The sequence below is a fragment of the Crocodylus siamensis genome, chromosome 1 (genome assembly GCF_052110815.1).
Source record: "Crocodylus siamensis isolate JL-2025a chromosome 1, ASM5211081v1, whole genome shotgun sequence".
NCBI classification, from domain to species: domain Eukaryota; kingdom Metazoa; phylum Chordata; order Crocodylia; family Crocodylidae; genus Crocodylus; species Crocodylus siamensis.
Genome location: NC_143395.1, coordinates 385,655,633 through 385,677,195, shown reverse-complemented (window position 1 = coordinate 385,677,195; position 21,563 = coordinate 385,655,633). Strand labels below are relative to the sequence as shown.

The window sequence follows — 21,563 nt, the reverse complement described above, 5'->3', positions numbered from 1 at the left end:
AAGAGGAGACTGGATACACACCTGGCTGGGGTCTTATGACCCCTCCCACCCCCAGTGCTCCTTCCTGCCCATGGCAGGGGGTCAGACTAGATGATCTGTCTAGGTCCCTTCCGACTCATTGATTCCATGATTCTATGATATGAGAGAGTCAGGAAATCTGAACTATCAGCTTGTTTCACCACAGGAAGCAGATAGTCTGCTACCCAAGCTGAAAGTTGGGTTTTATTCTGGACCTTTCAGTAACAACACCAAAATCTGTAGATGTAGGGCATCATCTACTTCTTGTTAGCAGGGAGACGCTGCAGCAGAAATCTGCCAACTACAACAGAGTGATGCATCAGTGTTTCCCTTTCAAAATTGTTGAGGTATGGTTTTTTTCCCCAAGCAGAAGACTTTCCTGTTATAAAAAAAGCCCAACAAAACAAAAACTGTTGGCCCTCAGTTGTTGAAGAATTACATATGACTTATATTCAACAGCTTTTTGAAGAATGTCATTAATACAGAAAAACATGGATAAATATTTTTGACAATGTTTTATTTTACGCAGATTTAGTACAAACTGTTAAAAAGTAAGCAAGATTGCTTCCCCCAAATCCTCTGTACAAGAGGCTTCTTTCCTTTGTACTAGTCTCTTTTCTATAGTTCTTCTTTCCTTAACCTTCGTGAACTCTTGCAAATTTCAGCAAGATAATTTATGAATGCAGACCAACCCTGCCCCCCCCATTTCTCAGCTCACCCCTCAAACATCTGGTTGGAAATATCCATAATATCCCCTGCATATACATCCTGAAGAGGCCGCTTGTTTAATATCTCAATAGCATCTTCAATAAAGAGAATTCTTATCAGTTACGGAAATAAGATATTATCAAGGGCTTTGTTTGTCACAAGAAAGTGCCGGCTAAATTAAAATGCCAGTTTTGCTCAAATACAATGGTTCCCAAAACAGAGTCCACAGATTTCACCACCACTCCTCTTCTTCAATAGAGTACCATGTGGGATTAAGGTGAATAATGATCTGTGAGAAACTGAAGGTCCTTTGCTTCAAATTTAGAAATCACAGCTCAATTTGATTCCACTATGCAGGTAGATCCAAGTTTCATGTATATTAGCCAAAATATCTATCCACTGTTCTCCATCTAATACAGGGCCCCTTTTGAATATTGTTATGTTGGGCAACTCTGCAAGCATGTTGTCTTTCTACTCAAAACCTAAAAAACATATAACAAATTCAAATTAAATATCAAAACAAGCATCAAAAAACATAAATGTATAGTGTATTAGCTTATATGAAATATTAATAGAAGCACAAATTATTTATCATTGTAACTGGGTGCATCTCTCAGGCCATTAAAATGTTAGCCTGCCTGCTGGGGGAGGGAAGCAGCTGACAGGGATGAATGCCTGGACCAGAGGAAGTTAAAAGCTCCCACTGAACAGAGCTGGGGGAAAAGAAAGAGAGGGCGGTATGGAGGAGGTAGCACCAAGACAGTATCCTCTCTCCTGGTCTAGCTGCGAGTTAACCCTTTGTTTGATTGTATGTTTGTTTGTTCATCATTGATGCTATGTCATGTGGGGCAGGGCTGCCCCAGTCATAATAAAATTGAACGAGAACCCGCTACGGTCACCAATAACTTTCTCTTTAAGAAGGTTCAAGCTTTTTTTCCTTAATTTTTTTTTGCTGAAAGGCTTTGAATATTCAGAATCTAACTGGGCTGTGCAGTTAGTCACTTAAGAAAAATCACATGGCATTTCTAGTCCTTGATTTCGTGACCCAATATCAAACACAATACCCAAGGAAGCCATCAAGGCTTTTGTTCAAGGACAAGCGAAGGAGCCCTAGAAGAAAAATAAATGAGACTAAAGAATGTTGACATTTAATTTCTATTTTGGTCAAGAAAGAACATTATATTTACTAAGTTCATACACCAGCCCTTAGGTTCCTTCCCGATTAAGAAAAGGCATAAGGCCATATTTAATCAGTTGTTTATCCACCTCTGTTTACTTCTCTCCTTACACTAATAAGAAGTGGGAATTATATTTCCATGCATATCATTTAGAAAGGATGCGTCTTTGGAAACCAAGTAATATTAAACAGTCTTTTAAACATAACAGGTTCTACCAACAGAAACAAAATTAAAGTAATACTGCACAATACTACTGTCTAAACTAATGTCAATTTGAACAATCAGCTCCAAAATGAACTATAATTATCATCTGCAGTATTACATATTACAGCATCTATGTATTAGAGAAAATACATACAAAAAAGCATCCAACTACATAGATAGAAATGAACTCAGTAAACAAGTTCAGTATTATAATAACTATTCTGCAGCTGCTCTTTGGTAACATGAAGTAATACAAGATGCTCTGAGTCTTGAATATTTAATTAGGTGTCAGGCATTATGAAAAGTGTCTCTGCTGATCTGTGTTTAAGACAGTTCAGTAATGAACTTATCTGGATTCTTTTCAAATATCTGTTTGAATTCCTAAAACATGCTTGGGTTCCAGATGAACTAGATAGTGTCCATATAGGAAAATATGCAAGGTAAAATTTCAACAAGTTACTACAGAGCAAGCTAGGGTGCAAATTTACAGTGTGCTAGGAACTCTGTAGGAACTGCCTGTGTGCATGCTCTGACCTAGGGGAAATTAGAGGTAGCTATATTCACTCTCAGCAAGAGGTAAACCACCTTGCATGAAGTACCATATAAGGCGGTGCTCACAGGTACATCTGAGGTAATTTGTTTGCATTTCCTTAGCCTTCATATTCGAAGTAACTGATTGGAATTTGGCTCGTTACTACTTACAAAGACTGGATTTCACTAGTTTGTCAGACTTAAATTAGATACACACATGGCTGTCAGTATAGAACAGGGTCAGCAATGGTTTTTGGCCAGAGTGCAAAACACACTCCAACTCTGACCCATACCTTGACTTGGTGCGCCAAGGCAGAGCACAAGGAAGCTTCAAGGGGCCTGACCCTTGTTGCTGGCGGAGGTTGCACATGCACCTCTGAGTGCACAGCAGAGTGGGCGGGGGGGCTGTGGTTGCATTGCCCCAGGCCCTTCCTTGCTCTATGCTCTGAGCCATGTGTGCAGTCATCACTGGCACTGAGCCAGTGCCAGAACTTTGGAGCCCCATGCAACTGTTTGCAGCTTGCCTGCTGCACCTGCCCAAAAACTGGGGCTGACTGCGAAGGCAGCTGGGGGGCTGCATACAGCTGCATGGGACCTGGCCAAGGTCTGGTATTTGTATTGAAAACAACTGTATTCATTTCTAAACTAATGCATCCCTTCAAATATACCACCCCCCATTAAACAGATTTGATTGCTTTAGCACATCTGAGGAATTAACTCTTACTTATTCTCTTTGTTGCAATAATCTTTGGTATTACTTCCAAATCTTGTAGTAATTCCTGGTTTGGTCTCCATTTTTTTGGCTGTAGGTGCATTTACTTTTGGATTATACTTTGATAATATCTAAAATAAAGCAGTAGAGGGATTAAAGATTATCATCATGCTTTGAGTTAGACTCATTTTGACCAGCAAACTATTTATGAAGAGTGAAACATGATGAAAAAATACTTTTTTCAAATAAAAGAATTGCTATAAAAATGCTCAAAAAGGTCCTCCCCAAGTCCAAGAACCCACTGAATGCATAAGGTAAAGGAACAGTGGTTTCTAGAACAGCTTACCAAAATTCTAAGTGGCTCTGCTCTGCGCTCACCAGGGCAGCTAAGATGGAGCTGCAAGTTGTGAGGAAGCAACATCTGGGAGCAGAAAAGGCAGGTGGGGCTGAAATCATGGGCCCATGACAGCACAGACTGGGGTCCAAGGCAGAGCTGCAATCAGCTCCCCGTATGTCTCCAACATGGGCACCAGCTCCACAGGCAAGGGCATACAAGGAGTGGATCATGGCTGTGCCCTGTGTCCTGGCCTTGTTCTGTCACCACCCTGTGATCTCAGGGTCTCCAGACAGACTGGCAGAGACCTGTGCAGGCAGGGCACACTCAGCCGGGGGATGGGGCTGTGGGTAGGTAAAGCACAGCATCCAGGAGCAGGATGGGTAGACAGAGGCAAGGATCGTAGGGTGGTGATAGTGTAGAACCAGGGTCCGGGGCAGAGCTGTAATCTGCTCCTTGCATGCCCCTGCAACAGGCACCAGTTTCGTGGAGCGCAGGCACCAGATCACCCAGTTCTGTCCTGGGCCCTGGCCCCTGGCCCCAAGCTGTGACTGCCCTGCAATCTCAGCCCTGCCCACCTGTCTTGCTCCCAGGTGCTGCTCCCTGCCCAGCTGTGTGCCCTGCCCCTGTGGGTCTTGCCCCTAGCAGTGGGTGTGGGGCAGATGGGTCCCAGGCAGCAGAGCTGGAACCAATAGTGGTGGCAGCTGGAAGGGGCCATCACCGCTGAGAATGTTGGGAAGCAAGTCTGGCCGTCACGCTGCCCCAGCCCTGCTGTGCGCCCGGAGCCAGGACTGACCGCATGTGCCGTGGCTTGGGCTGCCCCCCTGGGTGGAGAAGGGCTGAGAGATGCTCTGTGGACCACACAAAATTCCTTTGCAGGCTGGATCCACCTCTGCAATAACCACTTATTGATTGGTTGACTGAGGTCAGCCTATGACATGAGTCTGGAGTGGGGCTTGAACTCACATCTCTGATGCAGTAGAAAATGCTCGTGTTATTCTGCCACCACCATGCCCTGCAAATTTGAAAGTTGTGCACAGACACACATAAAATAAAAAAAACAAACAAACAAACCAAAAAACAAACCCCAACCTGTAAAATGTCTTCTGGTATCTCTGTTATTTCTGGAGGTGGAGGAGTGTTAGGAAGACTTTCATAGTTTGATATTTTTGGAGGAGAGAGTTCTCCAAGATGTTCAAGATACTTGTCTGAGCTTAAAATAGAAGGAACACAATTTTTTGTGGGTGGTTGATTTGTCATACCATTCTCTCCCACTGACTCATCCTTGTTCCTTTGCTTTAACTGCTGCACAAAAAGATTAAAGTGTAGTAAAATGGCTTAAGTTAGTCTAGCAGTTATAGGAGGTGATTAATAGTATTCTTAAAAATTGGTGTTCAGATGTTAAATTCTACAATGATACACCTGCCTATAGAAGCAGCGTGGGAAGGGAATCTCATTACTGACTCATTAAAAAAGTTACGTTAGTTTACATTATCACGCACATTATCTTAAATATTATTAGTAAAGTGTTATTTAATACTTACTTTAGATTCTGTTTTTAGCCAGACAGTTTGAAAGTTGGGATGTGTTGGTATTAATGAATCATTAAAAGTAATTGATTCTTTACTATCCGGGGATTTTGATAAAGCGACAGCATCTCTTTTGGAAGGAATTTTCAAGCCAGGAGTGCAGAAAGTAGGCATCAAGGGAGAAGCCATATAATCAAGAGCTGAAATAGGTACAACTAATAATTTCACATGCTTGGATAAACAGAACTTCTATCATCATTCAGTTTCACACTGCAGTATTAGAAATTGAGAAATAGTTTCTGTTTATTCACATATCCTAGAATAACATCATCAAATGCCGACATCATGACACTTTATCACTAAAGAGATAATCACATTACTAGGACATCTAAAAATAAAAGCCTTATTCCATCTACTGGATACACCTACAAGTTCTATGTCCAAACCCATGCAATATTTCCTTTCAAGAACTAATTTCTTGCTTAAAAATGCACATAAATCCTATTTTTTTTAAAGAAAAGTACTTCCTTCAATGGTGCTTAAGTTTTCTGGACTCTAAACGCTTGCAAATGAAAATGCATAAAGATCTTAGTGCAAATCAATACAAAGTCTCTGTTTTCCCTTTTAAGGTACTGCACAACTACTCCTGAAAAACTTAAGTGATAATGCCTGGTCAACTAGTTTTTACAGTGGCTTTATTCTTGCTTCTTTAAATTGTAAACAGGGTTCTCAAAGAGCATAATGAAGGGGACATGACAGTACCTTTACTGAAAGCAAAGGAGTCACAGTGATTCTATTTTTGGTCCCTTTAGAAGATGCTGGTTGGATAGGCAAACAGAAAAAGCAAACAATTTCCTGTAAGTCCAGATGCTTCACACCAAACCCTCCTAATTTTGTATCCTTTGGGAATAATTTTCTGCACATTTAGTATATAATTAATACTGGACATGAAATGTCAGTGTAGTTAATTCACTTCAGAATTAAAAAGTTACCACTATTCACATGTATTGAGAATGCCTTGAACTCACCATTTTTAGTAGGCATTTTCATTGTTGGCCCAGGACTAACCATAATTTTGCTGGAACTTGATGTTACTGCAATAACTTCATTATTGTTATACTTGGTTACCCTGAAAATTCCCAAAAGAAAAGTTATAGCTAGAAAAGTAACATTAAGAAATCATGCTGGGGTTTCATGATTGAAAGAATACCGTTAACATTTATATAGCCATAGTAACCAGAATATTTAACCATGATAATTTTGCAAAGTACTATATAAACCATGGGAAACCTCACATGCCAGATTCAAACCCACCTCCAGTGGCCAGGTAAACAGTGTCTGTCATCTCAGGGAGCTGCAGGAATTAACACAGCTGTCTCTAAACCCAATGACACCTAAAAGCATCCAACCAGCCTCTGTTACCCAGAATTCAGCAGCAGGCTCTGGCTGTGCTCATTCTACCCCAAATTCCCAACTCCTCCAGAAGCCATGTGGGACAGATGATACAATTCTATGAGTTACATCCAGCCTACCTGCCTATTTTCAACACCCCTGCCTTAAGTTGTTAAAATCTGAGGATCCTTTGATGAAGCACTAACTCATTTACTTTTAGAGGACTGACAGATGTGGAACCCCACCCCCAACCAGGAAGAAAAAAAAAGCGCCTTACAGGAAGAGGTAGCACTTCAGTTTGACCCACATCACCGGCATCTAGATAGCTTGTGCACTTTTATCTAATAGTTGATTGAATCAGCTATTGGATAGGAGTGCCAAAAAGCTCCACTGAAGCGCAAGCTATTTCAGATGCTGGGCGAGCTGGGTCAAGCTGATATGATGCCTCTTTTGGCCAAGCACTGCACTCAGCACAGGGGCATGCCAAGGTGAAAGTAAAGTGCTGTTTTGTTTTCCTCTCTCCCCCTCCCCACCAAGTCTGTAAGCAGCCTCAATGGATTAGGCTGTAATGTAAGTTGTCATAATTTCCAATTTAATAATATAGTTAGAAATTAAAAAAACATTTCTCCCTTTATTCCAAGGTTAAAACAATTACATATTGCAATGAGTAAATATATTACTGTCTGTGGAACAAATGTTAGTATTTACCACATCCCCAAACATAAGCACATTTAATTTATGCTGTTCAGGAAAAATAAAAAGCCTTTTACCTTAATTACCTTTCTTTCTTTAATAAATGGATAAAAAACAGGAAAAAAAAAGAACGAGATCTAATAAACTTGAAAGACACAGATTTTCAAACAGAAATAAAGGCATCTAAAAAGATACAGATAGATTCTAGTCAGGTTTTCAGAAGAAGCTAAAGCAGGTGAGGAGACTTAGGCCCTGACATGTTACATTTAAGATATGATTAGAGAGTTAACTGCAGCATAAATAGTAATCCTTCTACATGCTAATGCCAATTTATGGTGTGATAGTACAGCAAGCAAGCCACAAACATATTCTACAAACAAAGTGTAACATCTTCATAGCTTGTGTGCATCACGCCTTAAATTGAACATGTGGCATAACAGGGCTGATCCATGACAACTCCTGATGCCCATTTGACCAAAGGGATCCACTATGGGGCAGCCCCAGAGTCTGGGCCACAGTTGTCCCTTACCTGATAAGTGTGATCAGGCTGGGGACAGCATTGGGTTCTGGACCCAGCACCCCTCTTCAATCCCTGGAGGCAGAGAGCAGGTGGGGGTGCCAAGAGCCTGACATCAGGGAGCGGGTATACAGCTGGGAGCCGCCACTTAATAGGGCAGAGTACAGGAAGCTGGAGAGCCAGGAAAGCCCAGCTTCCTATGTCTTGACTAACAGATCCTGCCACACAGAGCTTTAAAATACACCTCCCCCCCGCAAAAAAACCCCAAAAACCCAACAATACATGCTTGCAGAGGGACTGCAGCTGTGCTTTTTAACACTCCCCAGATGTTCAGCCTCAGACGGTGAGAGAGGTTCAATAGACCCTGTGACACCCTAGGTGCTGAGGAGGTTTTTTTGTTGGGAATTTAAAACCCTTTGTCCAGCAGCTGTTGCTAGGCTGCTTGGGCATGGAGGATCCAAGGCTCCCAGCTTTCTCCACTCTTCCCCCAGTAAAATGTCTCTGATTTCCTGTGCTGGGCAGCCTGGCCAGAGCTGCTGGGCATGGGATTTGGACAATCAGCTGATTGTCAGTCCAACCCAGACAATCCCAGTTTTGAGCTGGACTGGGGCTTTCCCAGCCAGGGCTGACAATCAGCTGATTGTCAGCTCTGACCCCATGCTGCAATTCAAGTCTCCGATGTTGACTCCAGCATGCAGAACCACAGTCAGCTGACTGTTGGTCCTAGCCAGACCTTTCAACTTGCTAGGACATAATCTTGGGCTTCCCCTGCACCAGCAAGTAGTAATGGTGCTATTTGAATCGAATCCCATTGCGCCATTAAATGAATGCGCATGAGGGGTCTAACATTCATTGAGTGACAGTCAGGCATCTAACCTACTTTGGGCGTTGTTGTAAAATTTTACAAGCACTTATGTTCATCTTCAGACACCTCAATACTTTCAAAAGTTTGGCTTAGGAGGATTAGAAATATCTGTCAGATAACACAGGCTATCTGTTTGTGTCAGTTTTAAATACAAATGCTGATCATTCACTTTTTACCTAAGAAATCAAGCACATTTAAAGATAGCTTAATGAAAAAATAATTAAGATAATTCTGCCTCTGTGGATCTTTAAAGATGTGCTTTTCAAGTTGGAGGCAGGGAAGAAGAAAGAGAATCCTACCTACTCCAGTCCCTTACCTCAGGATTATTTCTATGGTTTAACCTTGGACTGGTTTATGTAAAAGGAATAGATAGTACAGGGACTGAAACCCAGGATCCTGTCCTAGGGAAGTACCCTAATCACTAGGCTACAGAGTCAGACTCCTCCTTGCTTATTTCCCTTCTAGCCTCATAAATTTGCATCCTTTAAAACTGTCTTACTGCAGAAACAGAAGAGGTGAAGTGTGCCCTAAACCAATCTATACTATAACCTGGCAATGCCAGCATTATGCAGAGGTTAAAAATGTGGATTTGAATCCACCCTCCTCTCTCAGATGAGGGGGGCCTATGCAAATGCTATAACCACTAGGAAATAAAATATAGCTTATTATAAGGTAGGCACCACTTCCAGTTGTGTTCAGTTCCTTGTAAGAACATTAGTAGGCTGAATCCTCTCAGGGTAGGTTTCTAAGCAGATAGAGCCGTTGCGCCTGTAGTCTTGATACCTGCAGCTCCAAGAGTGGTGGGAGTTCAGAAATAATTCCATGCCTGCAGGTTCTTACTGACTAGTTCTAAACGACTCCCTTGAGGCACTCAGCTTTTCCAACGGATTGTATAGGGATCCTGCATGATTAACTCCTGTTTTTAGATTTCACTGCGGAACTAAGCACATAAAATTTAGTACTGCAGTAGGCATTGGATCTGGCTCAAAGTAGTACTCTAAATAGAGTAAAGGCTATATTTAGTTGCTAACCTACATATTTTAGTAGTCACATCAACTGATTGGATCAATTCTTTCCTTAGGAAAAGAAGTGCAAAAGGAAAAGTACATTAAAGTCAATCATTTAAATTAAGGCTTCCTGATGTTCACTTAAGTCACAAAAATGAGTGGTTTTGATTCATTCTGCCTTGATGTACAATAGCTAAAATATATGCATTACCTATTTATAAAAAAAAAAGCCATGATGGACTATTCAGTCTAGCAACACTAACGAAGTTCACAGACTACAGGAAGCAAGGAGCTGACTGAAGTCAAACATCCCTTTAGGTCTCCTAACTTCAACTACCTCCCCCTGCAAACAGCAGGATGCTCCTAATCCTCAATGTTCAGCCTTTGATGATTTACACGATGTTGGTGTGGTTAGCATGAGTTGCAATTAATTTAGGTCTGTATACAATTGTGAGTTAGCTTTGTTGCTAAGAAGTTTGGAAGCCTGCTAACGGGATTTTTTTTGTTATTGTACTAGTAATAATATTGTAACTTCTGTTAATAACCTTACCTACTACAACCAAACAATAGGAAGTTAATTGCTTTAAAATCAGTTATGCTGTTTACTTTCTCCATTTCATTCAATTCTGAACAGTAAGAGCCTGATTTTCAGGCTTGGTTGCACCCATTTTTGGAAGTCAGGCCCTGAAATCAGTCCAAATTATCAATACTCCAATGTCTGTTGTAAATACCACAGAGAATTAATTTTGCAAACTTTTTCCATCATATAAGCATTTATATTATTTTCTGGCAACTAGAATTTATCCCCAAAGCAGCGTCAACATTACAGCTGATGACTACTTTTAAAGGAAGTGCTAACTTTAAAAAAAACCCCAAAACCAAAAAAAACAACCTTATTGTGCACCAATCTGTAACGTAGAGACATCTTTTCTCTAGTCATTAAAATATCCTTAAAAAAGTAGTGCTTTGATGATTACTGTAAAAAAGACAATATTTACTGACATTGGAACCCAATTCTGAGGCTCGCAATATACACTGTGCCTGTCTCTGCACTATGTTAAACTCATTTAAACTGGGAAAAAAGTTTTTAGTGGCACAATATCTGTAGGAACAAGCAACTGATCTACCCTATCTATACATGCATGTAAAGAGCTGGATATTAAAAGCAGGAAATTGCAAAGAAAAGACAGAAGATCAGGTCACCTGTCACCAAAACCTACGCTGGTAGGGAACTAATATCACTACAGAAGAAACTACAGAAAATACAAGAGAAAAAAACCTCAAATTAAAAAACTCATCTACTTACATTTTGTTTGCCTGAAGAGATTTATTAATAAGTGTCATTGTATAGTCTTCATTCAAACACATGGTGTGTTCACTAATGCCAAAATGTTCAAGCTTTGGAGTTAAATGCTCACAACCATCCATCTTTAATGTACATTTGGGTGTTATGGGTGGCATATAAGGCATCTGTTTTGGGGCCGGAGTTGTATTATTTCTTGAATCTTCTTTATGCATATTTGTTTGGGCTTGTATATTCATTGCATTCCACGTTCTGGAGAAAGCATACTGTGAAAGACCAAAATCTGACAGATGCGGGCTTCGTAGAGGATCCTGAGGTACAGGTGGTTTTTCAATGTAGGCAGGAATGCCAGGCTTGTTCTCTTCTTGATCAGAATTATTCTGATCAGATACCTCGGATTCATGGTTAACTTCCTTGTCTTCCTCCTTCACTGTTTTGTTACAGACAGAGGATGTGACAAATGTCAGTGTATCATCAAAAAACTGTCTGAGACTGAAAACAGTTAAGACTGTTTTCCAAATCCACTGCTGAGTACAATATGAAAGACTGGCCCCTTCATCTTACTCCTAATAATGTTGAACCTGGAATCAGATTTACCAGTGCTTAGGCCCACATACACAAGGGTTGCTTGTAAAAAACTGAAACCCTGTTGAAAGGAATCCAAAAAATAATGTCTTTATTGAAATAAGTATATGGGGAATAAGATCTGAAAGCTAATAAGCATGAAAATGTAAGGCTAAGCAGTAGCAGAAAGCCTTATTTGTTGTTAAATAAAAAGTAGTTCTTATAAAAGCAAAATATTAACTTATTACTTAAGGGTGCACTGATAGAGTTTTTTTTGGGCCAGTACCAATGGCTGATTTTTAATGAACCATATTGGCTGATACTGATCCGATTGCTGATATGCAGCCGATAAGTTTGGAGAGCAGTATTGGGCTGGTACATCTGTTGTGGTTGAAGGAAGGGGTGTGGGCAGATCAAGGCCTCCACAGTGAGTATCAAGTAGAGCTGGGGCAGGCAGCTCATCTGGGAGGTGCAGGGAGGTGGCAGCTCCCACGTCTGTACACACCCAGGGAGGGCACGGGGGCATGTGCTCCCGGATCTGTATGTGTGGTGAGGGTGGGCTTCACTCAGGGAAGGTGGCAGCAGCACTGGGAGGAGAGGTTGGTGGGGGCTATAATTTTGGGGTGGCTGCAGTCCCCTGCCTAGTGCTGTCACCGCCTGCCCTGAGCATAACCCGGCCCAGCCTCCTACTGTGAAGAGCCCACCCTTGCCCCATATACAGATCTGGGGGCATACACCCCGCCCTACCCTCCTGGGCTGCATGTAGTGGTGGAAGCCATGCCCCTGTCCCATCCTGTCTGTGCAGCACCTACCCCTGCCCCAGACCCACTCCTTCCCTCACTGTGGGGACCTTGATCCACTCCCCTCATGCCCCTTCTCTCACAGACTTACCAGCCTGACCCGGCTGCTGGACTGTGCTCCTGACCACCTGCGTGCTGTGCTGCAGCTGCATGCATACGTAGGGCATTTATCAGGGACATTAATCAGCCACATAAGCCAAAAAAAGCTGATTGCTGACATTGTCAATTTTCCTTATATCAGTGCTGATCCAATATGGGACCGATGTGGAGGTGCACCTCCAGTTAACAACTATACAAAAAATGCACGTTGGAAACAAAATTTCTTTCCAGTTCTGGGAATAAACTCTCCTCTTTTTTTGGGTTAAAGAGAAGGTTAATGCCAGTAGGACTCTGTTGAAAGCTACCCTCACCACTTAAAAGGTATGTGTACAAATCATATATAAACTATATCACAAAATGATCATGGGAACAGAAATTCATTATTTAAGTGGACGCTAAGTGACAGCGATTTAACACAGACAGTGGCTGCATACTCCATTTGTTAACCTCTGCATTTCACAGGTGTTAACAATCCCCCTGAATGATCTTGTTCTTCCATTAGCATGTTTTTACTGCATCTCTTCTGCCTGCCAGATAATTGCTTACGTTTTATTTACATATGGGGTTTTACATAAAACCTGGCTCCATCTGCTACCTGGTTCTGCTGTGTCTGCTTCTCTTCCAGCAGCCCGAGGAATGGTACTGTGATACCTGAAAACTTGCTTATGTCTCTCAACCATGTAGGTGGTTCAAGAAAAGGCGATCTCACTTACAAGAGTTCCTGTTTCTTAACCAATTATATGATTTTGAACCAGGTTTGTTAGACACTGCATATATATTTACAGCAGACACTCATGAACAAGTTACCTTGAGGCAAACGATGGTTCACCATGAGTGCTTGCCCTTAACCTCTGGTAGCTTATTCCTCCAAGAAAGCAATAAGCTACTGAAAGTTGGCTTTAGATTAATACTCCTACCCTGAAATAAGAGTGAGAACACAGGTAGTTATCATGGACCACTCTTTTTTTGTCACCGACTTATTTGAGCACTAGTACTCTTGTTTTGGTATAGTTTAGAGCCTTAGATCAAGGAATCATTTTAAGCTAAATTGAAAAGAATACTCCTTCTGAAATTTTCACAAGGATCTGAGCAAGCTTAAGGTGAAGGAGTGCTACTTCTTGCCTATGCAAAGCCTAAACTTGGCTAAGAGTTGAGTCCAAAAATGTGTTAACCAAGATGTTTTAAGAACGTTGCTGTTAAGTGACCACAAAGCACTCATTATCTTTTTCTAATATTGAGTTTAAGAAAAACCCAAACAAAACATAAGCTAATCTAACTCTAGAACTGCTGGGTTTTTTGTCTGGGTTTAGAGCAAGCAGCAGAAGACCCTTTGAATACTAATGTAAAACTATTACTGTGGTACACGTATAAAAATAAAAGATCAAGGGCTGCAATGTTATGCTTATTATTGTGATACATGTCTAATGTGTTCACACAACCCAGTTAGATTACACACGCTTCCAGGGATTTATAAACAGGTGAAGTGATAGGAATTCACAGAAATAAGAACTAGCCTAAGCTCACATTATATTAAAGAACAGGTCAGATGCAGTATGAACTAGCTATAAAATGTAGATACATATACTGTAAAGTTCAAGCTTCAGCAAATCGCATTTCCTCAAATGTTTCTTTTCAAGAAGCATTACCTGAGTTATCCCTGACAAGTGGTTTATAACCATATTTCTGGAAGAGTTCTCTTATTTTTCCAATATCAGATGCATTTCTTTGCATCAGCACTTTGCTAGCCTTTATGTAGTCATACATTTCTTCTCTTTCACAGCGACTCTTTTCAAGGGTAGCTCTAACATCCCCCTTTGAAAAGAAAAAAAGATAGTGGTATATAAAAACCTGTCTAACGCCTTGTGTGTACATAGACTTATGTCCAGTGAGATACAGTCCTGACTAACAAAGTAGATTAATCTTAAAAACAAACAAACTAACGCAACACTTGTTCTGGTATAAGTGTCTATGCATGGATTTATTCATAAATACCTGTAGCACTTTAGAGTCCTGCCCTATCCTAATATAAACAACTAACTTGTACATAACAAGAACATAGGCAACTTTTCCTTTCTTTTGTTAATGGATCAGCAAGGAGTATAATGACATTTAAGCGAATGGGTAAAAGCAATGAACCTTCAAGAAAAGGCTTTCCTTATTCAAAATAGTAGTCACAAAATAAAGATGTGTATAGTAAGAAAAAAAAAACCCTAAAATTTTAAGCAGTTTTACTAAACATCTTGTTCCTTCTGAACACTGGTCACCAGCTGAAATTTGGTAGGCAGACTCATTTTTTTTTATTATTACTGATGTTTGTTTTAAGAAAAAAACCATGGGAAACCACTCAGTAGGGTAGTGAAGCACAGTCCTGAGTAGCAGTCCTGGTGCAATGTAAGCATATATTATAAAGAGTAGAAGTGACATCTATTAAAGGTATATGACTAACAATTAGTTATATGACAATACAATTGAAATTTAACAACATTAAAATAATCAATTCCATAGGGACTCATCACCAAGCAGCTACTTTTATAATTAGAAATGGTTTCTAATTCTGAAAAGAGGAGTTGCCATGCTTGATAATACCTGTTTTTCATCAATAGCCTAAATATCACAAGATGTTTGAGAACATGAAACATCTCTCATTATGCAGCTATGAATCCTACATTAGGCCTCTTCCTAATACCAACAAAAAAACTGGGTTGTGACCAGCAGCTAGAGATGTAACATTAATGCCAGCACACATTTTGAATTCTGACAGTTATTTAGAATTGTTATTCACACGTCCAAACCCTTTTAAAACTGGTTTGGTCTCAGTGACATAATGCAGCAAAGAAGGTAACTGTCTAACTGCACACTGCATAAAAATATTGGTTTACCGATTTTGGATTTGTCAGCTTATACATTAAAATTATTCCCTGTGTCACTGTGCTGAAGTTGGGAGAACAACTGTCCCCCCCACAACGTCTGGTTAAACAATTATACAGGTTTCCCTTGCTGCATGTAGGTTCTGTATGTGCAAATTCGCTCTTATGCAAGGATCATTTTTATAACAAATTTTGGTATCTGCAAGGTAAATTCACTCTTATGTGACTGGAGTGGTGGAAGCCTGCAGTCAGCTGCTTTCTGTGGTTCACTGTGGAAGTGATGTGCATCCAAATATATAGTCTCCTGTGTGGATCTGTTCTCCTCGCTCGCTGTCTATGACATATGTTTCTGTAGTTGCCATCCCCATTATGGCTTCTAAGCATCCCACTAGCTTATCTCCTACCCCTCTTTTTGGTCCATCAATGAAGCGCAAGAGAAGTTCACTAACACTGGAGACAAAACTGGAGATTTTGAACTGTGAAGAAGCACTACCTTGTGCTTATGTGCACTATCTGCTGTTGGAGAGTACCAAAATTGTTTTGTAAAAAGTGGTCGAAATGGGTCTGAGAGTCAGTACAGTCAAGGTCTTGGAACATACCTCTATTTGCTACATTGTAAAGTGGGTTCCCTTTATGCAAATTCAAGTTATGCACTGTTTTCCTGGAACATAGGTACAGCATAAAGCAAAGGAAATCTGTATTATACATATTTTCATCATGTTCCCTCTTATTCTTTGTGAAGACAAACAATTGCAGTCTTCTTGCATCATACTTGACAAAGCCACAAAAAGCAAATAAGTAAAGACTTCAACCATCCAAAAGGCCCTCACACTCTATGGGTAGGATAGACATTATGTTTCTAGTGGGAGAAATGCTACTCTCCCACTAGGAACAGGGTATACATGTGCATTAGTGAAGTTTTTCCCCTTGGGAAACATGCCGATTCCAGGAGAAAGATAACCTTTCAACCAGGAAGATCTCTCTCTCCTGCAGCAGACTCACTTATATAGGAAATAAATACTAAACACAATTTTCTCATTTGGCTGCACCCAGGGACTGGGAAGAATTCAATGCATGCCCAGACATTTATCAGATTAGGGTGACCCCAGTCTAGGGAAGACAGGGGAGCAGTGAGGAAAATGCTCTCTGCACGTTTCCCAAACTGGGTTGATCCCAGTCTGAGAAATGTGCAGGAAAACAGCAGAGAAAAGTTCCCTTAGTGTTCCCCATATTAGGCTGAATCTGGTCTGAGGGATGCAGGAGGAACACCAGCCACTCAACTCCTCCCTGGTCCCCACCAGCTGCTCCCCCGCCTTGGGAACACACGGGAGCAGGAGAGAGGGGGCAGCTACAGGCTGGAACGTCTGTATGCTCCCCTCCCCTCTCCCACTAGGATTTTTAGTGATGCAAATTCCTCAAAATCTGCAGTAGTAGACATGAAAGCCTGTATAAATAAAGGCCTATGTCTCCAGCCTAACCTAAATGCAACCGCCATAAACTGTCAACTATGTACAATGGCAACACTATCTTTCTTTCTAGAAATGCCAGCCTTCCATCACCTTTACTAAACTATCCACTTCCAATGCAGCATCTTTCTACCACTACTATCCACAACTAATAGCATTGGGAGCACTTGATTTAAGGGGTGTATGGCTCAACATGGGTTGAGAAAGGCAGGCGGTCCATGTCATTGCTCACAGGTCAGATTATAGGAAGGACTTCACATAAGGCTCCAGGATTGCATTCTGCCCTTTAGCACATTCTAGACAGAACACTGGGAGAATCACAGGCACCTCATGGATTGTGGTTAAGGGAGTGCAATTTGGAGCAGTGACACTAATAAACAAAAGAGAACATTAGGAATTTTTACAGACTAATGGTATCTTCCTGCTTCCACTGCATGCAGGAGGAAAAAAGCAAGAGCCCCAAACCCAGGGCTAATTTAACAGGTTTAGCTTCCAAACTCTTTAAAAGTACAAGCCTCAATAATTCATTACAGCAGACCCTTAAACATTGGTAAGTATAAATACAAATTTAAAATATGGAAAAGTTTTATGTAGTTCACTGTAAAATGTGATAAAATATATTTACTTGGAATAATGCTCTGTTAGAAACCCTTCCATACTACAGCCAACTCCCTAAGATTTTTTTTTAATATATGTTAGTCCACACACACACACTACTTGAACACAGTCAACAAAGTATCCATATACCAAGATGACAGGAAAATATTTTCAGTGTGATGTCTTTATTTTAAACCACACCCTGGAAGGTTAAAGTTGAAATTGGATTCCTCTCATGTGCACCAACTGGCAGAAGGCACTCAAGTGGCTGACATCAACTTTATAAAAAGTGTGTATTGACTTCGGAAACCATTTTGTCTGCAGGTCCCAATAATAAAGTCAGATTCAAAGCTATTGACTCTCATGAAGAAAAACTGCTGAAATGTTTAATTGTATAATCCACAAACTGGGAAAGTAAAAAGATAAACAACAGCATAATTTGGTGAATGAGGTGAGTCACACATTACCTTTAAAGTTCTGACTTCACAATGCAAATCATGTAACACTCTCACTGGAGGTTCGTCTTCATAGTCTTCATTGTGAATGTTAACAAAAACAAGTTTGGAAGAAATACAGAAGGATCGGTATCTTTTTGTCACAATATCTGTAATCTCAATTATTTCTACTATGTCTGTAGGCTTCTATTAAAGTCAACATGCAAAAACAAAAAAGAGCATCAAGCATGAAATCATACATCAAATCCAGCATGCACCACAAGACTGCAGCAAAATCAGTGTAAAAAGCAAAGATGACAGAAACCGACTGGGATCAGATTAAGTCCACTGTTACTAATCCAAATATTGGTAATACAAGTGACTGAGACTACATTGCCAGAAATGTCCCTTGAAACATGGAGCAAATTTTCAGTTCAGATATTGAAAAGGTGTTTAGATTGTTTTTGTCTGTTCACCTGCAGACAACAGGACATAAATACCAACTTAACTGACTACTTTTGTAGGCAGACCAAGGCTAGTGTCTTCAAAATCAGTTTGTGCATGCTATACTGGAAATAGAGTTAATGTGCGTAAGTGAAATAAAAGGGAACAGCTACTACGAGCCGAGACACTGCAACGTACAGAGCAAAAAGCTGACAAGTGAAGACTCTTGAAACAAACGTGCAGACAGACTACAGAGGAAGAGAAGAATGCATAGAGACAAACAGCACGCGGCTGCCCGGATCCTACTAACGGTCTTCTGAGGAAACGGAGAAGGTGAGGAGAACCGACTGCCCTTAGACCTCGGAGACAACGGCGCGAGCGGATATGTACAAGGCTACAACGCTCTAACAACAATTTAGACGCTAAAAACAAATCCCCACCAGACCCCTGGCTCAAAGCTTCTCGGTGTCATCAAGTCATCACAGATGAAAATACGCTGAATTTCAAATACGACATTTCCACGCACCTGGTGCGAGAATGCACCGGCTCAGTGGAGAGCCAGCCTTTTTGGCGGAGGTGCCACCTGCCTTCTCTCCCCAGAGCCACTCCGTTTCCTTTACTCCACTTTCCTCTCCCTGCCCCTTCCTGAGCTGCCACATGCCCCGCACACGCGGGCTGCCCGCGGCACTTGCGCTCCCAGGAGCCTCCTCCTGCCCCGCCTCACCACGCTCCTCCCGGTTCAATGCCCGCTCCAGCTGCCGCGTCTCTCGCTCCAGCGTGACCGCCAGCTGGCGCAGGCCGCTGAAGAAGCTCCCGGACACGCTCATGATGACGGTGGAGCCCGACTCGCAGTTGAGACCGGGAAGCGGTTGAAAACGCAGAAGCGCCACTCCCGCCCGCCCGCGGTTTCAAATCTCCGCGAGGACGCGTTTCGTTGGCTGCCGCGAGGCCCCGCCCTCCCGCGCGAGGAGATGACATATGAGGCGTGCGCGGCGCCATCTTGTCGCGCGCGGGGTCGTGTTTGTTGTTGAGCCGGGGCTAGACGGTGAGTCTGGGCGCGGTGTTTCCCTTCCCTCCGGGCGTGGGAGCCGGCCGACCGCTCTCTGGAGGCGCCGCGGTGGTTCAGGCGTGTCTGCTGCTGCAGCAGGGCACTTCTGGGGAGCGGAGCGGGAAGGCATGGGGGAGCCTGGGAGGGAGGGAGCGAGCTCTACCCTGGGCAGCCCCGCGCCTCCGCTGCTGCCCTTCTGAGCTGGCTCCAAGGAGCTGGAGCCTACGAAGAGATTAAAGATGCGTGTTTTGGCTTCCCAAGGTGCCATGTTTCTGAGCCTGGCCCTACTCCGTAATAAGATTCCTGGGAGCCAATGGATTGGGAAGTACAGGCGGCCAAGGAAGGTGACTCTGGGCATGAAGACAAGGATGATTAGGAGACTGGAAATCGAAGCAGAGAACCAATATTGGTTGAGCTGCTCATATCTGACAGCCAAGGAAGAGTATAAGCATAACACCGAGCGGCGACAGGCACAATGGGAGGCTTTGAGAAGCCGGATGGTCTCCAACTTCCCCCCACACAAGTATCTTGGAGATCGGTTGAATCATTTAAATGTGTCCAAAAAATGGACAGCAACTTGAGCAATGCAGCCTGCTTTGTGGGAGTGCGCTTACGTTGGGTCTGGGGAGCTTTGTACCTGTCTGAAAACTGGGGACAAAGATGTGAAAGACATGCAATATCTTGTTAAGAGTTACTGAAATTAAAAGAGATTTCTTCAGAAAGGATTTGTTGTGTGTGTGTGAAGTTTAATAGCCGGATTCTATACTACAGGTTTCCCTCGATTTATCCAGGTTCTTTTATATGTGAATTCACTCTTATGTGATGAGCATATTTACACCCATAATTCATTATATGCAAGGTAAATTCACTCTTTATGCGATAAGCACAGATGTCCCCCCTACCCCAAGCAGGTAAGTCTGTGGGAGCAGGGGAAAGAGCCATGGTCTCACTTGCCTCAGCCCTGGCTGCAGCAGCCCTGGGAGCTGCTGGCACCAGCTGCTCCTGGGGCTGCTCCAGCACTGGCTGGGGTGAGTGCAGACAAACAGAGATGTGGGTGGCGTGGGGCACGGCACTCACCCCAGCCCCGGTTGCAGTGGCCCTGGGTGCTGTGACGGAGCACAGTGCAGCCCAGCGGCTATATGGAGCTGGTATCAGCTCCTCCCAGGACAGCTGCAACAGGAGCTGGGGTGAGTAGAGACAGGCAGGGCCTTGGGGGCATTTGGGGCATGGTGCAGCCCAGTGGCTGTAGGTAGCTGCGGCTAGAGTGGCCCTGGGAGCAGCTGAAACAGGACCTATCCCTATTTCTTATACTATAAAGTGGGTTTGCTTTATGCAAATTTGATTTATGCAGTATTCTCCAGGAATGCATGTACTGCATAAATTGAGGGGAAACCTTTACTTCTACTTGATGAAAGATGAGACTTAGATTGCCCTCAGAGTAGTTTCCAGATGGAGGAAAGATCATGCTAACCTGAATCCAAGACCGCCCCAAATTTAAGATGATGCCCCACTGTGCGTAATTAGATTCTATATGTGGACAACTTATGAATTTGTTAGTTTTCCATGATTAGAATCTAATTAATAAAGGATAGTTTTGAATTCATTTCTACCACTGCAACTGGGAAAGCTGTGTTATAGTGGGGCAGGCACTGAGAGAAAGAGTAGGCAGCTATAACAAAACCAGGGAGGCCATAACAGTTTGGACTGAGTTCCCATTTTGTTCATTTAGAATGGGAAGATGTAAAATAATACTTTAAGATTGACGGTGTTTAGTTTTCTGTAGGAATCTATAATTCTTGTGCACTTCAGATATCCCCTTTTCTGACAGTCAGCTGTTCAGACACAAATCACAGGTGAGGACCTGCTAGATTTCAAGAGCAGACTTGTGTCTTATCTCAATATTTTGCAACAGCTACAGATATCTTAAGGAAAGCATTGGTTTAGAAGGGCTTTTTCCAAATGGAAGTGAGCATGGTGTATGCCTCACTTCAGTGTGCTTAACCATAAAGTCTAAAGTATCATCACAACCCATTTGCCAGAGGAACTTGAAGGGTGGTTCTGTAAGTCTCAAACTATGTTGAGAGCCATAAATTACTACTTGTTGAATATATGCTCAGCTTTTTAGTAAAATCTGTTTGGAGCAGAATAGTCACCTGTAATGGGATTCAGGGACAATTTTTTCTAGGGTCTTACTTTGTATCTTGATCACTATATCATCCTTTTCTCTGGATGACACCTGCAGGGCAGGATTTC

General features: G+C 42.1%; 2 protein-coding genes across 5 annotated transcripts; one reads left to right on the top strand and one right to left on the bottom strand.

Annotated features, from left to right (window-relative positions):
- Positions 1 to 524: 524 nt before the first annotated feature.
- On the bottom strand, positions 525 to 19,212 carry SKA3 (spindle and kinetochore associated complex subunit 3). Of its 4 annotated transcripts, none has more exons than XM_090029030.1 (9): positions 18,987 to 19,212; positions 17,852 to 17,916; positions 14,101 to 14,266; positions 10,995 to 11,421; positions 6,243 to 6,343; positions 5,230 to 5,414; positions 4,778 to 4,990; positions 3,364 to 3,482; positions 525 to 1,208 (listed from the first exon to the last, which is right to left on the bottom strand). In XM_090029030.1, exons 1-9 carry the CDS (start codon positions 19,087 to 19,089, stop codon positions 1,202 to 1,204), a joined length of 1,386 nt encoding a protein of 461 aa, XP_089885156.1. In that variant the 5' UTR covers positions 19,090 to 19,212; the 3' UTR covers positions 525 to 1,201. The 4 variants fall into 4 exon arrangements, with proteins under 4 accessions (XP_089885156.1, XP_089885147.1, XP_089885142.1 ...); XM_090029021.1 differs by lacking the exon at positions 18,987 to 19,212 and adding an exon at positions 18,789 to 18,971 and having other exon boundaries at positions 4,778 to 4,987; XM_090029016.1 differs by lacking the exon at positions 18,987 to 19,212 and adding an exon at positions 18,789 to 18,969.
- On the top strand, positions 19,151 to 20,035 carry MRPL57 (mitochondrial ribosomal protein L57). Its single transcript, XM_090029064.1, has 2 exons — positions 19,151 to 19,307; positions 19,572 to 20,035. The coding sequence occupies exons 1-2, from the start codon at positions 19,241 to 19,243 to the stop codon at positions 19,889 to 19,891; spliced, it is 387 nt and encodes a 128-aa protein (XP_089885190.1). The 5' UTR covers positions 19,151 to 19,240; the 3' UTR covers positions 19,892 to 20,035.
- The last annotated feature ends 1,528 nt before the right edge of the window (positions 20,036 to 21,563 follow it).

What these genes read in the sequence shown, in the direction of transcription:
- SKA3 (XM_090029016.1), bottom strand. Translation starts at nt 18,921, where the DNA reads ATGTGGCAGCTCAGGAAGGGGCAGGGAGAGGAAAGTGGAGTAAAGGAA. An exon ending in CCGGTGCATTCTCGCACCAG is followed by an intron (nt 17,917 to 18,788) that starts GTGCGTGGAAAT and finishes TTCACAATGAAG; the next exon opens with ACTATGAAGACGAACCTCCA. An exon ending in ACTTGTCAGGGATAACTCAG is followed by an intron (nt 11,422 to 14,100) that starts GTAATGCTTCTT and finishes GTAACAAAACAG; the next exon opens with TGAAGGAGGAAGACAAGGAA.
- MRPL57 (XM_090029064.1), top strand. Translation starts at nt 19,241, where the DNA reads ATGAGGCGTGCGCGGCGCCATCTTGTCGCGCGCGGGGTCGTGTTTGTT. An exon ending in TGTTGAGCCGGGGCTAGACG is followed by an intron (nt 19,308 to 19,571) that starts GTGAGTCTGGGC and finishes TGGCTTCCCAAG; the next exon opens with GTGCCATGTTTCTGAGCCTG.